The following is a 17,040-nucleotide window of genomic DNA, read 5'->3' as shown; positions in this document are numbered from 1 at the left end:
GATAAAATAGAAGCTTTTTAAAATCAAAACAGAACTTTTCACTAGAAATCTGAACTAAAAAGTAAATATTTGAGCCCTAGAAAATTCAAGAAATAAAAACATAAGAAGTATAAGTAAGTCTAAATATTGATGTTTCAAAAATGCATGGAATTAAAATACTTCATGAAGTAGTATTTGGGGGAACAGAGAAGAAACAAAGAGTAAGTTAAATATCAATGACTTAAATGTTCCAGTTAAAAACAATCACCATACCAATAAATAATAGAACCATAAGTGGCTTACAAAGACAAATCTAACATACACAATTGAGAAAGTATAAGAGCGAAAAATTTACTGTGCAAACACAATGACCAAAATAAAGTTGCTACAGATAGACTAATATCAAACTGAATTTTAAAGCAAGAGTATTAAGTACTTATGTATGTATGCATGCATGTATTATGAAATGCATAATTTCATAATGATGATTCAAATTAACAGGAAATAAATTTGTTTGCACCTAATAACAAACTCAGAGACCCAGCAAGCCCATTCTTGGGCCTACATCCAAATAATATGAATTCAATAACACAAAACTCCCTATGTTCTTCAAAGTTCACAGCATCATTATTTACAATAGCTAAGGCACTGTCAGACAAGTGGATCAAGAAAATCTGGTGTGTATGTCCACACTATGAAGTACTACTCAGTCATAAGAAAGGATGAAATGCAGCCATTTTCATCAAAATGGGGTGGAGGGGAAGCGGGGAGCATGAGAGAATTATGTGTTGTAAAGGAAGTCAGAACAATAAAAACAAAATACTGGATATTTACATAGCAGACAATTGAATAACGTAAAACACTTTCAAAAACCTGTGGACATCAATAAATATTATGAGCACTCTGAGGCTAAAAGGGAAGGGGGAGGGAAAATGAAAGATTAAAAAATACATATATGTATATTAATATGCTATCTTTTACATCTTAAATACTGTAATAAAAATTAGTATTTGTGTAAAAATTCTATAACATAAGCTCAGAATATCCATCTTAAATTTGAAATACTTCATAATTCATCAGAATTCAACTTAAATTCAATGTGAAATACAGCAAATCAGTCTGGTCCAAAGGCAACTATTTTCTCTTAAAAAGATATTATCACCCTTCTGCTAATGTAGCAATAAAAAAACACACACTGGCATAGTTTTTCTATGTACTATGATATTCAATTTCAGAAAGATCTAAATTTTATTTTTTGGATCCTTCACAATTTGAGAATAGATATTATACAATGCCTTAAAATATTGACTACTGTCTCTCATGGAGTATTAACCAAATTGATAAGTTGCTAAAGGGGAAAATTCAATAATCACAAAATTCATAGCAGCATCTGCTTTTTATAGTGCTCCAGGTCAATCTGAAATTACAGAGTACTGCAGTCATTATTTTCTAACTACAGTTCTGTAAAGGATGTCACTAAGATCTGCCTTCTTAAATGTTCTCCAAAAGTCTCATTTTCTACAGATGATGGAAATGTATTCTGAAAATCATTTATGAAATAAACAGTCCTTGCATTCATTTTTTTCCAACAAACCATGATCCACAGATAACAACCAACTTATTATCTACAGAGACTGGCAAAAGGAATAATATGTACAATTAACTGATAAGCTATAAAAGGTTTAGAAACTTTCCAATGATTATCAGTATCTGGCCAAAAAAATAAACACTAACGAGTTTTGGAAAAAAAGCAGAAAACAAACAGCATAAAGAACTAAGAAAAAATAATCAACAGATATAGTCTTTAGGTTATCAAATTAGTCGTATCAAGAACTTTAGTAAGCTCTCTCAACACAACTTTACAAAGACCAATGTCTACCCAATATTAAGCTTTAGCTCAAGTAACTCTTGCTATTCCATTCATGAACTCTCAATATTCAGTTACCAGTACTCAGATTCTCCAAACTTTATCCATTAGGATCACCAGGTAGTGGAAAGTCCGGCATCTTATCGCATTTTAAGCCTAAATATCTATTGGTTGAACAGGTCAAAGTGGGCCTGAATGCCCATATTTCCTGTATTTGAAGGCTTTCCAGGAGGATAACCCAATTCATTTTCCCCATCTATTTCTTTTTAGACTAACATTTCATAGCAAGAAATGAAAGCTTTAAGACAAAAATAACAGTAGAGTTGAATCCATACAGATTCAAATTTACAAATTGAATTACTGGAAAACACTTCTGGAAGCAGCGTATTTCCATGTCGGCAACAATGATCATGTGAAACACAGACACACGCTTCCAGTTATATCAGAATACACTTTAAAACCTATTTCCCACCTATGAGAATGGCCCATACCAAAAAAACCACAAACAACACATGTTAGCAAGGATGTGGAAAAAAAGGAACACTCGTACACTGTTGGTGGGAATGTAGACTAATCTAGCTCCTATGGAAAACAGTACCGAGGTTTCTCACAATATTAAAAATAGATCTGCCATGTGATCCAGCAATTCAACTGCAAAGCATCTACCTGAAGAATGCAAAAACACTAATTTGAAAGGTATATGCAATCCTCTGTGCATTGCAGCACTATTTATAATAGCCAAAGTATGAAAAGCAAGCCCAAGGACAGGAATTAATTACAAAAACACAGTATACATACACAGTGGAACACTACTCAGCTATTAAAAAGGATGACCTCTTGCCATGAGGACAGCATGGAGGGGATTAGGCTAAGTAAGATAAGTCAGAAAGAGAAAGCAAGTAATACATGGTTTCACTTACATGTGGAATAAAGAGAAACAAAAGGTCAGATAAAATCAAACCATCAACAAACCCCAGAAATCTGACTGTAGAACTGAGGTTACTGGAAGGAGAAGAGACAAGTGAGGAGCGGGAACAGTGGCCTGTGGTGAAGGACTGCGGGTGCCCTGTTGGACAGTGTGGTGCGCTAACAACACCTGAAGGGTGTGATCCCATACTTCTAAATCATACACAGAGCTATAAACCAATATGACCTTAACACAATTTTTTAAATGAAATTTTCAAAAAACCTAATTCCACCAATACATTTACAGATCACAAACACCCCTACACTTCTATAGCCGCAAACACATGCACCTTATTCTTCCGTTTTTAGTGAGGTCAAAACAGCTGCTTGAACATTTTAAACAGAAAGGTATTTTGCTAGAAATTAATCCATTTGATAAAAATGTGTTCCAGAGCATATTAGTCCTACATAATGAAGACCTAGATCTAAAGAATGATTCTGCAGCGATATGATTCTGATAAGTGAAAGAGGTAATATTCCTCTCCCATGCTTTAGAGAATCACAATGCATATGAAAATATTAAATTTCTCAGAAGTCTTAAAGTGAATTGTTTTACTCAACATTTGTTATTTATCTATCCAGGAATACATTTCCTCCCACACACACCAACTCACTCCCATTTTATGATGGATAGTGAATACCTGTTCACATCTTATGAAAAATTATTTGTTCCCCAGAATACTGCATCAGAGAATTCTCAAAGTTAAAGGTGCAAAAAATTTTAATTTTTACTAATATATTTATTATTCTTTCCGTATCTAATACAAAAGACCTCTCCTAGAAAAGTAGCATTAATTTGAAATATCAAATTCTTACTGAACATTGATTTTGACAGAATTAAATATGGTTTCAAATAGCACATACCTGTATTTTGCTTTTTCATGAACCCAGACATACTCAGGGTTTTTCAAACTCAATCGTGCCAGATCCTTCACAGATTTGGTTTGTGTAGCCGAGAAAAGTAAAGTCTGACGTTTCTTGGGAAGATTTTCAATAATAGCATTCATGGTATCAGCAAAGCCCATGTCCAAGATTCTATCTGCTTCATCAAGGACTAAAAAAGGGAAAAGAACTTTATCAAGTGAAACTACAACATTTAAGCTACATATTAGGCTAAATGTGGTACCTGGATGGGATCCTAGAAAATAAAAAAGATGGAATCTAGAATCTGGAATTTATAGAATGTATCAATATTAATGTCTCACTTTTGACACAGTTATGTAAGATGCCACTCTAGAGGAAACTGGGGGACCAGTACACAGCATCTCTGAGATATCGCTGCAAATTTTCTATAACTCTACAATTATTCCAAAATAAAAAGCTGACTTAAATACACTCTAGGCAATGTCATCAGATATAGATGAATATAAGTTAAAACTCTTAGCAACGTCAAATACTGAAGTGCTTAATTTCACGTAAGAGACATTAAGTATACAAGTATATAAAAAGAATATAATTCTATCTTGATTTTAAAGCAAAAAAGTCTAGTTGCAATCTCTGAATTTAGAACCCATCTGCCAAAAGTTGTTTGTCTTTAATCATAATATTTTTACAATACAATATTTCTAACGTTACAATATATGAGGGTTTCCCTAAATCTGAGATTTTCTTCCTTAGAAATTCATTAGACTCACCTAACATTTGAAGATTGGTAGCATGAAAGCATATTGTTTCATCCATGTGTTGGAGAAGCCGGCCTGGCGTACAAACAAGTATGTTTATGTTATTGATCCTCTCAGCTTCATGTTTCAGATCCTGAAAAACAGTTGTTTCCTTTGATTACACAGACACATCACTGAGCAGCCTGTGTATCCAGACTATAAAAGCCATCTGTATGTGGCATTCATCACAGCAATGTAGCTTCTCTAGACACAAACATAATTTCTCCCTTCTATTTCTGCAGCACATCCAAATTTCTGGGCCAAATAAAAATTCTTAGTGAAAACCTCAAGAGCTCAAAATTCCTTAATCACACCCAGGATTTCAAGGCCAAGGATGCTATCACAGGAATGCCCCCAGTCTTCATTTCTGCTCAGGCCTGCCAACAGTGCCCAAACACTCGTGAGCTGCAGTGATTCCCCTCCCTGAAGTCGGGCCCCGGGGACAATGAACACATACACTGCACCTCCTGAACTGAAAAGCAAGCTGAGCACTCTACTTTCTAGAGGCTCTATCCTGGAAACAGGAACCACAGAATATTCTTTTTAAAGCAGGGGTTGGCTACTTTAAGATGTGAGGATTTGTGATATTATTTGTCTATGTTTACACACAAATTCAAGAATCCAAGTATTTATCTCACAACAGATATGGGCCTTCCAGATACATCCTTAAGGACCTAGATCTAAAATAAGCATCTCTCAAAACTATCTCCTATCTTTCTTTCTTTTGTTGCTGACCCAGGAAAGCTCTGATGCTGTACTATACTGAAATGTCATCTCTCCCAACTTACAGTGGTATGTTTGCAGAGCTATTAGAATATTAGTCTCAGAATCCAAGCCACTCAAATAGTTGACAAAATGGGTTTTCTGACCCTGCAAAGTTGACAGCCAGACTCTAAATGACAGTGAACAAATCAGGGTACTACACCCCACAAGGAACTGTCTAGGGGGCTACCTTGTGTGTCTACATGAGATCTCCACCTCTTCCCTGTCAAATGCCACAAGTTTCCAACAAAAGTGATAGAAGGAAGGACAAAAGGACAAACCTTTCCACCAATGATGAGACCAGCTGAAAAGTCATGATTCTTTCCTACTTTTCGGAGAACCTCAAAGGTCTGATAGGCCAGTTCTCTCGTAGGTGAGATTATCAGAACCCCCAGCCCATCTGTTGAGGTCCACTGCAGACGATATAAGGCTTCCAGCACCTTGATAGAAACAGCAAACATATGTTCAGCAATTCCTTGGAGAGTGGCTTTTTGATCCCAAGTCTCCACCTGGCCCCTGCACATCAGAGACATCTTCTTCTTGTTAAAAATAAGCTAGGGATAACAGCTGAGGGACAATAAGACACAATGCTCCATCTCTGAGTCCAGAGTTACAGGATTTATACTGCCCAACCTGATCAAAAACATGACTTTAGGATTTCCCAAAAGGCTTTAGTGTCTCCAGACATCAAGGAAAAACAAGAAACAACTCTTCTGATCATTATTTCTATCTAGACAGGACATGCTTTAAAATCACAACAGAGGATCCGGTCCAGGATGAATGAACCACTCACGGGGACAAGGAAAGCCAAAGTCTTGCCAGATCCAGTTTTGGCAGCTCCCAGCACGTCTTTGCCTTGCAAGGCCAACCCAATGGTCTGCTTCTGGATCTCGGTTACCAGGCGGTATTGGGCTTCTTGCAAACCTGGCAGCAAGGAGCGAGGAGAGTGACACTTTAGAATATCCCGAAAGAAGAGTTTTATGGGCTAAACTGCATTCCCTCAAACCCATATGCTGAAGTCCCAACCTAGAGACCCTTGGAATATGACTGTTCAGAGAGACCTTGAAAGATGTGGTAAGTTCAAACAAGCCCATGATAGTATAAGGCTCCAATCCAACTAATGTTCTTCTAAGAAGGGCAATTTGGACACCTGGAAGACACCAGGGATGCCATGCACAGAGGGACAATAATGTGATGGCAGCAAGAAAGCTTCTGTAAGCCAAGAAAAGACTGGACAGATTCTTCCAGCATGGCCTCTGAGGAAACCTGTCCTGTCCAGCCCTTCATCTTTCAACTCCCAGCCTCCCTTCTGTAATCTAAGCCACAGTCAGTTGTATCTTCTGATGGGAATCCTGGCAAACTAATACAAAATGTGTCACTTTTATGTTTGTTCTCTTGCTTACTTTAATAAAATTAGGCTTTGTTTTAAATATTCAGAGGCCCCGGCATCTTGTTGGTTTGTATTACTGTTCTTTACCCAGTCTAGAAAGGCTGCGGAGAATGGCACCTTCATAAAACTCAAATGAATTCATAATGTTTCATGTTACAGGTTTTCACGATAGCAAAATTATTGGCCAAAATAAGATTTCAGGTCAAACTCCAGAAACCTGGGCCTCCCTGGTGGCATAGGGGCTAAAGTCTCAGTGCTATCAAGCTGTCACCAGCCACTGCAGCATGGGTTCCATCCCTGGCCAGTGAGTTAACCCCCATGGTACAGCAGACCTCTCCTGTCTGGCCTGCTGCTCCACTCAGTAGTGTCTTTCAGACGATCCACCTGTTCTGCTCCCTACTCTGCCTCTGGTGAATCTTCTCACCCCGCTCACCTCTGGCCTACGTTCCAGTTCTTGTATGTGTAAATAAAAATAAATTTTTTAAATAAACTCCAGAAACTTTTCAACATTTATAAAGCACCCAGTAGATCAAACAAAAGATCCCAAAAAGCACAATACATACCTACCTTTCAATGTTTTTTTGGATAAAGGGAAATCTGAAAATCTTGTAATTTCATTTACATTTATCTGAGGGGGGAAAAAAAAAGAACCAAGTCAGATGAGTTCATTGTGTAATATATGCTTATTTTTTGTAAACATTTTGCTGCCCAGCTCATCCTTGGTACTAGAGTACTGAACTCAATCATCCCTTCTAATTAAAAAGCATCATCTCCTCTGAAAGGAAATATGCCTTTAAGAAGCTATTATGTTATTCCTCAAAAATATAACTCTGTAACCATTTCAACTGATTTTTTTTTTTAAATCCTGATTCATTAAAAACATATTCTCCTTACTACCTTGTACATCCCACATCTCTAAAACTGTTAAACCTCACATTCATTTAAGGAACAAAATTTACTTTCAGTCCATCCTTCAAGGAATCAGTTTAATAAGAGGCAAATTTACTGTAAACCACAGACCACAAAGAGAATGGTTCAATTGATACATTTTGGAGAACAGATTAAAGTTATTTGGAGAAATGTCTCATTAGCACAAACCTTTCAAAGTTTTAACCATAAATCAAAGGCATGGGAAATCTAAGCAGACAACAACCACTCACTTGGGGGGCTACTGAAAGGTAGTTACTTCACAATAACCAGAAGTAATCTCTGTGATGCTCTGATGCCACAATAAGTAATATTTTGCCCTTTAACTTTACATTATCTTAATGTTCATTACCGATGTTATACATTAGCATAAACCCAATTTTCGGAATTTCATTTCAGATGCTCTGGAGAATTATTTTATCACAGATACTGAACACAGGAACTACTTTTCAGATCTCAGAATATGCTGCCAAATTATTCATGATTCACAAAAGGGAAAGTTGTATTTGTAAGGTTCATTTATTTAAATTAGACTCCAGGCTATAAAGGGATGACAACTTGTATTTCATTCTACAGTTGATGCCTCAGCTTTTCCAAGATTCTTATCATAGCCCAGGCAGGGTTACTCTGTGGTCTCAAATGCTGAAAACACAAATATTAAAATGCTGCCTTAATCTCTACAAATCACTTTAGAAAACACTGGAGAGAAGGAATCAGTGTACAAGCATTAGAGGAAGTCAAGTTTATTCAAATAATATCCCATCCCATCAAGGAACCTCAATTAGAAGGTAATCCCTCAAACAGGACATTAAAATTAGGTGGGTCCACCCTGGCACCTGTGGTATTATCAGTTAAAAAGCCATTTTCCCAGCAAATGGAAAGCTTATCGGCATCTCACTCTTCAGTCCCGGTGCCCCCACCAGAGAGGCGCGGAGGAGCAGTGCACTGCTCAGAGGAAATACTGCACATCTTTCTCAAGTCTGTTACGCTCCTAGAAGGGAGCAGAGCGTGAGGCATGAAAACTGTTCTGGCACTCATCGGGCATTACAAGGGAACACCACGTTCCTAGAAGTCACTCAAAGAGAAAAGCAAATTTTTATTCCACTGATGCTGTAGACAGGGGTCAGCAAATGATAGCCCAAAGGCCCAACCCAATGTGCTACCCCTTTTTGTAAATAACGTTTTATTGGAACACAGCTACAACCATCCTTTATACACTGTCTATGCTATGACAGCACGCACGGCCCACAAAGCCAAATGCTGACTAACTGGCCTTTTACAGAAGGAGTCTGCTGAACCTGTTCTAGAAGACTCTCAATTATATTCCAAGGAATATTTACAACCACAGCAGAAAATGTGTGTGATTCCTACAAAAGAAATATAAGGATTCTTTCCCTCATTCCCTGTCTGTTCTTAGAACAATCGCGCCTGCCTTGCAATATTCACACCTCCTCTAACATCCAAGAACAGATGTTTCAGTGACAGTCCTTATTTAAGAATTCCCAACACTGCCAGAAAAGATAAAGGGGCCAAAGAGGAGGACAGGATGGATATCCCTTAGACCCTCCTGTACATCCTACAACACTCATTTCTCACTAAAGCAGGGGAAAAGTATAAAAACTTGCTAGAAGGTTCAACCTAATGCAATCAAAGGAAGAAAAGCAATCTGCCTCAGTTTGCTTAATCAGAACCCAGTTCTGATTAAGAGAAAAAACAAAATTGGGATTAGAATGCAGCTTCTATGTAGTGCAAATGAATAAAAGTCTAAACGAATCCCAGGTGCAGACTTTTGAGTCATTAGCAATGGCAAAAACAGTTGCTGAACCACAACAAATAATGTCTTCTCCATCAGCTTTAATCCCCCACTTTCCATCAGCCCCTCCAACATGCACCCCATGAAACGGAGGTAAGTTTGGGGAAATTGCAGTCTGTGGGTTCTCACCCTTGTGCTCACAATTACAAGACAGCTCAATCTCAGGGTGCAACAACAACAGGGTTTACTTACAAAGAGGTGACTGAGATAAGGAGAGTTTCTAAGGCCACAAATGGCCAACTGTCCTACCCGAGAGTGTCCAGTAGTCAAAACCAAAAGCTGCTGGAGCAAGACAGAGTTGTCCCGCTGATAAGAGCCTGGAATTATTAGCACACTGGTAAGCAGAGGATCCGGACCCAACTAATTTGTGGAAGCCAGGGGCAGTCAGAGATGGCGCTACTGCAGCATCACCATGGCAGCAACCCCAAGACCTGCTTTTCGGTGCCAGATACCAGACTGGACAGCTCTCAGAGGCAGTGCCAGAGGACCACAGCACCAGTGTTTATGGCTCTTCAGAGATGCCATGCATAGGCCAGTGGTACTCCCAATAAATGCAGCTGACGCAAAGGTCTGCAAGGTCTGAAAGGTCTGTGTCTAAGTGAAACTGGAGACTGTGCCAAAGCACTGCTTATAGGCAGTTCAAGTGGCAGTGGGTGGCAGGCATTTTACTGCTACCAATCAATGGCCCCACTGGGGCTCAGGCTGCTGGCAGAAGCCAGCAGTAGTGGTGAACATCAGTGGTTCTCCTATCCTCCCACGCCAGGGTACACAGCCCCTGGAGCCCCATGGGGTTGCTCCAATACGGTGGCTCCCTCCGGCTGCAGACAGAGAGGACCGTGTATTCAGTGCCAGGACCGTGGAATGGACCGATTAGCGCAAGCTATACGAGCTGATTCATAGATGAGCTGATCAGCCACAGTACTGAAACCAGTTCCATCAGACTAGGAGGCGGGGACCTGAAGGGGGATAGAGAGATGGCAGGATCCAGTTTGGGACTTGCTTGAACAGGACTTGCTTGGAACTCTTGCGCTCCCATGCTGGCTGGACTCTCACTTGCTCTGACTCTCGCACACTCGGAGCGGGCTCGCTGCTCCCTAGACTCATAGGCCTGCTCTGCCATGGCACTCCTGCACTGAGACTTGCTCAGATGGGACTCAATTGGACTCACTTGGGATGCTCTGGACTGGACACTTGCTTGCTCAGACAGGATGCTCTCAGACGCATCCAGCAGCTGACCTCCTGTAGGGTAAATGACTATCAGGCTTTTCTGCTCTCCCACCATTAGGACAGATGATAGATCCCTGCAGTCCTGAACACATGCCTGATGGCGGGCACCTGGAGGAAGGTGTGGGCATACGTAGGTGGGTACACCTGGGCTGAGACTGGGCCTGTAAAGGCGGCATCACCGGGACGCCAAGAGAACAAGCAAGAGAGCAGAACAGAGCTATAAGAGCAGAGAACAAGAGTGAAAGAAGACACGAGATGACACCGGAGAGAGCCCAGTAAAGAGTGAAGATTCGCCGGGGGCTGGGAGGCCTGCCAGCCTCCCGCCGCCCTGCACCACTCCCCGTATCCCCTGCCTGCTATGTACCTGGTAAAATCCCAAATAAAGCCTGACAAGCCACCGAGGGCTCCAGGACTCCTCTCCTCACCCGTGAGCTCGGATCATAGAATCTCACTCTATGCCTTCCTGCCACTACACCGTCAAAGGAAGAGGAGAAGCTGGAAAAAGGTCACAGAAAAGCCAGAGCTTTGCAGAGGCCGGAGGCTGCTGCCTGCCTCCAGCCTGTCTCTGACATCCCCTGGAAGAAGCACAAGGCCTTGGCCCTGGTGTCTTATAGGAGCTATTTGTGGTTGATGTGAGCCAACAACTCACAAAGAGCAGTAACGCTAGTGACCGGGTGACCAGCACTACTGGCCAGTGCTACCCAGCCCTGCTGACAGGAAACGGGCACAGTGTCTGGGTCACAGCTATTAATCACCTGGTGGCACCACCTCCCAGTGCTGCTGCCTCCATTGCTGTCTGGTCCAGCGTCCAGTGCTGTCCATTCCAACCTTCAGACTGTGGCTGTGACCGCTGCAGCCTCATCTCAGCGGCCCCACCCGTCAGCACGTTGTAGTGCCAGGAAGGCACAGAGCAGGTTCTCTATGATCGGACAGACAGGTAAAGGAGTCCTGGAGCCCTCGGTGGCTTTTCAGGCTTTTACTGCGCTTTTTACATCATATGTAGTGCGCACCCAGGTACAGAGAGGCAGTGGGGCCAGGAGGCTGGTGGCCTCCCAGCCCCCAACAAATCTTCACTCTTTCTGGGCTCTCCAGCATTCTCGTGGTCTCTGCTTCTCCTTTACCGCTCTGCTGGTTCTGCTATTCGGCTGGCATCCCCGTGACACCACCCTTATAAGCCCAGTCTCTCAGCCCAGGTGTGCCCACTTATGCATGCCCACACCCTACTCCAGGTGTCCACCATCAGGCACGCATGTAGGACAGCAGGGATCCATCATTAATGCTAATGGTGGGAGGGCAGAAAAGCCTGATAATTTTCACTTGCCCTACAATGTCCAGCTGTGTTGAGTTGGATCCTGGCCCATGGCTTGCCGGTGTGCCCCAAGCTCCAGGCCCTTGACAGGATAGCACCATCTTGGAGGAGCGGCCTTTTGTTTAGAACTTTTGGACACCGTGGACACTGAGGTGAGACAGCCAGCCACTCGTGGCCTTGAGAACTCCTTATTTCCCGCTGGTTAAATAAATCCCACTGTTGTTGTTACCTGAGGGGTCTTGCAATTGTCTGCACAGATGAAGAAACCACAGTGACCAGTCCTCTATTGGGCACTGTCCTTTGGAGGCTATAGCCCACCTTAGCCCCATTTCAGATCTTTTTAGGAGAGTCAAGCCGAGTCTCCTCCTGAAGCCAAAGTCTCTCTCCTGAAGCCTCTTTCCTTCCAGATAATGTCTCTGAGCTTGGCCTCTAGGTAAGTTTCCTACTATTTAAAAATCACCACAAACATGGTGGCACAGGGTTTAAATCTCAGCACTATGAAGCTAACAGCAGCCATTGCAGCATCAGTTCGATCCCCAGCCAGGGAGCTACCCACATGGTGCAGCAGACCTCTCCTGACTCACCCGCTGCTCCCCTCAGCAGTGTATTTCAGTCAATTCATCTATTCTGCTCCCCAATCTGTCTCTGGTGAATCCTCCCTCCCTCTCCCATCTCTGGCCTACATTCAAGCTTTTGTATGCATAAATAAATAAAATCTTAGAAAAATAAAAATTACCACAAACAATGGCTTAAACCAACATCACTTAATTTACAGTTCTACCAGTCATAAATCCAAACTGGGTCTCACTTAGCTAAAAGTAAAAATCAAAGTGTAGGTAGAGATGGATCCTTTCTAGTGATTGGAGGAATCCATTTCCTTGCCTCCTCAAACTTCTTGAGGTTACCCACATTCCATAGCCAATACCTCTTCCTCTTCAGAGTCCCAGCAAGGAGAGCACATCTTTCCAGCATGGATTCTTCTGCTTCCCTCCTCCACACTTATGTACCCTGTGTGATGAGCCCATCAAAACATCTATAGCTGACTAGAGACCTTAACTACCCTTTGCCATGTACCTTAATGTAGAGATAGGGTCGTAGAAATATTTAGGAAGCCTTCACAGGTTTCCCCTGCCACCAGAAAATAGGCCATTCCTATTTAGTTTGATCTGGAAGAGTATTCTGGGGGGTCTAAGAAGGCTCAAAAATCACCTTCCAAACCATACCAAATAGGAACATTCTACTTACATACAGTAGGGGGAACTTGTATTCTGACTCCTCCTGCCTCCAAAGTCCCTCAGTCCACCTTCAACACTCTTCTCCAACCTCACCTGAAGCCAATTCAGGGAGATGAGCCACGTTCCAAGGAAGAACACCACGTACCCTCATAGCTTTTTGATTTTTTCTTTCATGTTGCTTCTTTCATGTCACTTCCTCCACCTCCAATGTCCTTGCCAAGCTTCTCTATCTAGAGAACACATCATTCCAGAACAAGCTCCAATAGGCTGGGCAGTTCGTGCACTATACAGAAGCAGCTGTGGGAGTAAAACCCACCCACAGCTAATTCCCAGACCAAGTTTGGCCTATAAGCTCCTGGCCAGGTAGGAGCTACACAGGACAACTCAACCTTTGCTCCCCTAAAGCAGCACCCCCTACCTCTACAGAACTCTAAGTGCTTACCACTATAACATCAGTGAAAATGTATCAACACCTACCCCCCACCTCCATCACAGTTCCTGAGGGACAAAGACATGTATTTTTTTCCATCTATTTTTACTTAGGCCCCAGCAAGTACCTGTCCAACTGTTTCAAAATGTTTGAGTCAAGTCATTTAGTATTTCTCCAGTGAGACTACTGAGCACCACTTGTGTGCTGGGGGCCACAGTAAATTTCTGCACAAGCACTAACATCTAAAGTGCCCTACAGTGTTCCTACAGAGAGGATCTGCACCTTAGTAACCTACAGAACAAATCTGCAAGGATCTAACACTGCTACTCATAACAGCTGATTTCACACTTCATTTATATTTCTTGACAAGAATCTTAAATATTTTTAAGATTATGAAACAATAAGGGGAAAGGGGAGCTGCTCTTTGAACTTAGTGAAAACACTGTTTTTTAAACATTTGTGCAGCAATGCAATAAATGGAAATAGTTTGGCGTTCTGGTGTCAGACCTAAGCTGAATTAAGAACCTCACTTACTAGCTGTTTAACTGTGCTGTGCCTCAAAAGTTTCCTCACTTGTATATCGGCTTCCCCCACATCCCCAGCATCTGTAAATAGTGTTCAGATTTGGTATGATTTGACAGATGATTTTGTGGATCTGGAAATGCTCTAAAATTATTCCATATAAAGTAAAGGTAATGTTGTTTCCGGCCCTCAAAAGTAACCTACCAAGTAGAAACCTACCACGGGGAAACCTGCAATGAGAACAAACCTCACAGTTTATTGTGAGAAGATGGCAAGTCAACCTGTATAATGTTGATCTTAGGATCGCTCTAAAGAAAGCTGAATGACACAGGTACATTCCAGAAACACCCCACATGTTAAATCCCCATTGACGGCACTAGAAGGCGGCAACTCTTCTAAATCCCATGTCAGTTACTGACATTGACATGGAATTTAAGGTAGCGTCAATTTCAAAAAGCATGAAGTGAAAGTGTCAAGGGATGAAAATGATCCCTGGAGGGGAACTCAGCTACAATGTGGGGATAAAACAGACCCAGAGTCCAGATTTTCGATGCCAGTTCTCAGGAGGGGACAAGCATCTAAGTGGAGAAAATAAAACGGGCACAGGAATAGAAGATGGAAATTGTCGAGGGACACAAGTCTGGCCTAAAGGCGAAAAGCAAAGACTGGGGAATCCGAAAAACATAGGTCACGACTCCAATTCCACAGCAGCCACAAAGTGGGAGGCTCAGGACAAGTTTCTTACACTCACGGTGCCTCCATATCCTCATCTATAAACTTACACCCGGGGAAACCATTACCATAAAGCTCGCAGTGAGTGCTTCAAAATACAGAAATCTTTATCCCGTCGGCTGTCCTGGGTTCTGCGAGTATCACCGCCACTTCACACACCGATGCCTCCTAAGCACGCTGCCCTGCGCGAGAGGCGGCCAGCACGGGCAGGAGGCCTGGGTTTAGCCCCGAGAGGACACCTGTGGCGCCTCCACCGGCCCCCAGCGGCCCCTCTCGCCCACGCCCTCCTCCCGCCCCGGGCCCAACGACGTGCTGCCCGGGCAGGGCCCCCGGAGACAGGCCCACCCCTCCCGCCACAGCCCCTGGCCGCAGCCACGCGTGCCCGCGCCCGCCCGCCGGCCCGAGCCCGCTCCCGCTCCCGGCGCGCGCCTCACCGCCTGGTAGTTCTGCATGAGGCGGCTGATGACCTCGCGCTCCACCTGCCACTCGGGCTTCTTGAGCTGCTTCCTCAGCTGCTTCTTCTGGCTCTGCTTATGGCTGTGCTTCTTCTTCCATCGATTGAAGCTCCGCACCGGGTCGGGCCGGCCACCGGGACCCCTGGAGTCGGCAGTTTTGCCCATGGCGACGGGGTGGACAGCCCAGAAGCCCCCCGCGCCGCACCCCCTCACACACACTCAAATACGAGGCGCTACGGGCAGGTGGAGGCAGGGCTCGGAGGGGACGCGGAACCAGCGTGCGCCAGGAGGCCCACGGCGCGTGCGCGAGCCGGGAGCCCGCCCCCGGACTTTTGAAACCGGGGCACGCGCCAATGACGACAAGGAAATAGCGGGCGTTGATTGGTTACTTGGATCCTTCGGGGCGGAGCAGAACAATCCCGGGAAACGAAGGCGGGGCCGTCTGAGGAAGAGGGCGGGGCGGAGTGACTCCCAGAGCTCGCCGGCGCTTTAAATGAGCGCATGCGCGCTGGCTGCCGTTAGTATGATGACGTATATACTAGAGAATTCACGCTTGGGCGCTTTAAGTGGGCGCATGCGCGCTGGCTGCATTTCCTATGATGACGTAATATACTAGAGAATTCAGACTCTGGGGGTGGCCTCACCTAGGCTGAACCTGAGTGAGCGCCGGTGCACGGCCACGCACACGCACTAAATCAATCCTTGATTTACAATTGTGATCGTCATTTTGTATATTTCCAGTCCAGAAACCAGAAAGATTTCCCCCAAATCTGCTGCTCTGATTTCCATCCGCTGTAGTGAACCTCCCTAGAAAACAATTAATAGTCTATGTTCTTTTATTTATATTCCTCTGGGTTTTTCCTTTCCTCTCCTCAGGTCTCTCATACTTTAACTGCAGCTCAAGGAACTGGAGCTGAGCCCAATTCAATTTGCTGAAAGATGCTATTACAAAGACAAGATGATAATAAAAATTTTGTAATGTTATATGCAAATCGGACATTTAGGTGAATTGGATTCTGAGGAATTGGGTCTTGGGCACATTTACCCAGAGGAGCCACACCGGTGTCCCCGGGAGTCAGGTGGGGGAGTTGTGACAATGCAGTGGGTTCCAAGTTCACAATTGTAGTGCCAGGAAGGGCACAGAGCAGGTTTTCTATGTTTGGACCAGACGGGTAAAGGAGGGTCCTGGAGCCCTCGATGGCTTTCTTAGGCTTTTATCGAGCTTTTACATGTAGCGCCGCAGCCAGGTACACAGCAGGCAGGGGTGGCTGGCCTCCAAGTCCCCAGCAAGTCTTCACTCTGGGCTTCTCTGGCATTCTCTCTCTGTCTCCTGCCTCTGCTTCTCTTGGCAAATATCTCAATACTACAGTCATGCCCACAGAAGTGAACAACACAGTTTACAACAATGTAACAACTGCAGATGCCCCATCAGGCAGGGCAATCCTATTGGCAGGAGGGCAGAAAAGCTTGAAAAACGTTTACCCTACAGCAATGCGGAGTGTCTGGCCCCTCAAATCCTCCTGTAATCCCACATAGGTAGATAACGGCCCTACCCCCAACCACATGACCATCTTCCAAAGGGCAGTGGCTGGAGGTGAATTTGAGAATCTCCGCACATCCTGGTCACCATATATGATATACATTAAAATTCAATAAATAGATGTGTGTATACACATATATGTAGTCATAGAAAATTAAAATCAAAACTATTGTACAATACAACAACTCCATTTCTGGGTGTATACCCAAAAGAACTAAGAGAAGT

General features: G+C 43.4%; 1 protein-coding gene across 1 annotated transcript in view; it reads right to left on the bottom strand.

The window, feature by feature from the left end:
• The window catches only part of DDX10 (DEAD-box helicase 10), a 219,261-nt gene extending 203,697 nt beyond the window's left edge, over window positions 1-15,564 (bottom strand). Inside the window, exons 1-6 of the mRNA XM_037505225.2 lie at window positions 15,255-15,564; window positions 7,193-7,253; window positions 6,029-6,159; window positions 5,517-5,675; window positions 4,447-4,567; window positions 3,677-3,866 (exon numbers count right to left, since the gene is read on the bottom strand). Of these exons, the coding sequence (XP_037361122.1) occupies window positions 3,677-3,866; window positions 4,447-4,567; window positions 5,517-5,675; window positions 6,029-6,159; window positions 7,193-7,253; window positions 15,255-15,440 (848 nt within the window). The 5' untranslated portion in view covers window positions 15,441-15,564. The remainder of the gene's footprint in view (window positions 1-3,676; window positions 3,867-4,446; window positions 4,568-5,516; window positions 5,676-6,028; window positions 6,160-7,192; window positions 7,254-15,254) is intronic.
• Between the last annotated feature and the right edge of the window lie 1,476 nt (window positions 15,565-17,040).

This window comes from Talpa occidentalis, unplaced genomic scaffold (assembly GCF_014898055.3).
Source record: "Talpa occidentalis isolate TD23 unplaced genomic scaffold, MPIMG_talOcc4v2.1 talOcc4.12, whole genome shotgun sequence".
Classification (NCBI taxonomy): Eukaryota; Metazoa; Chordata; class Mammalia; order Eulipotyphla; family Talpidae; genus Talpa; species Talpa occidentalis.
Note: the sequence above shows the minus strand (reverse complement) of the source record. Positions and strands in the feature narration are given on the sequence as shown.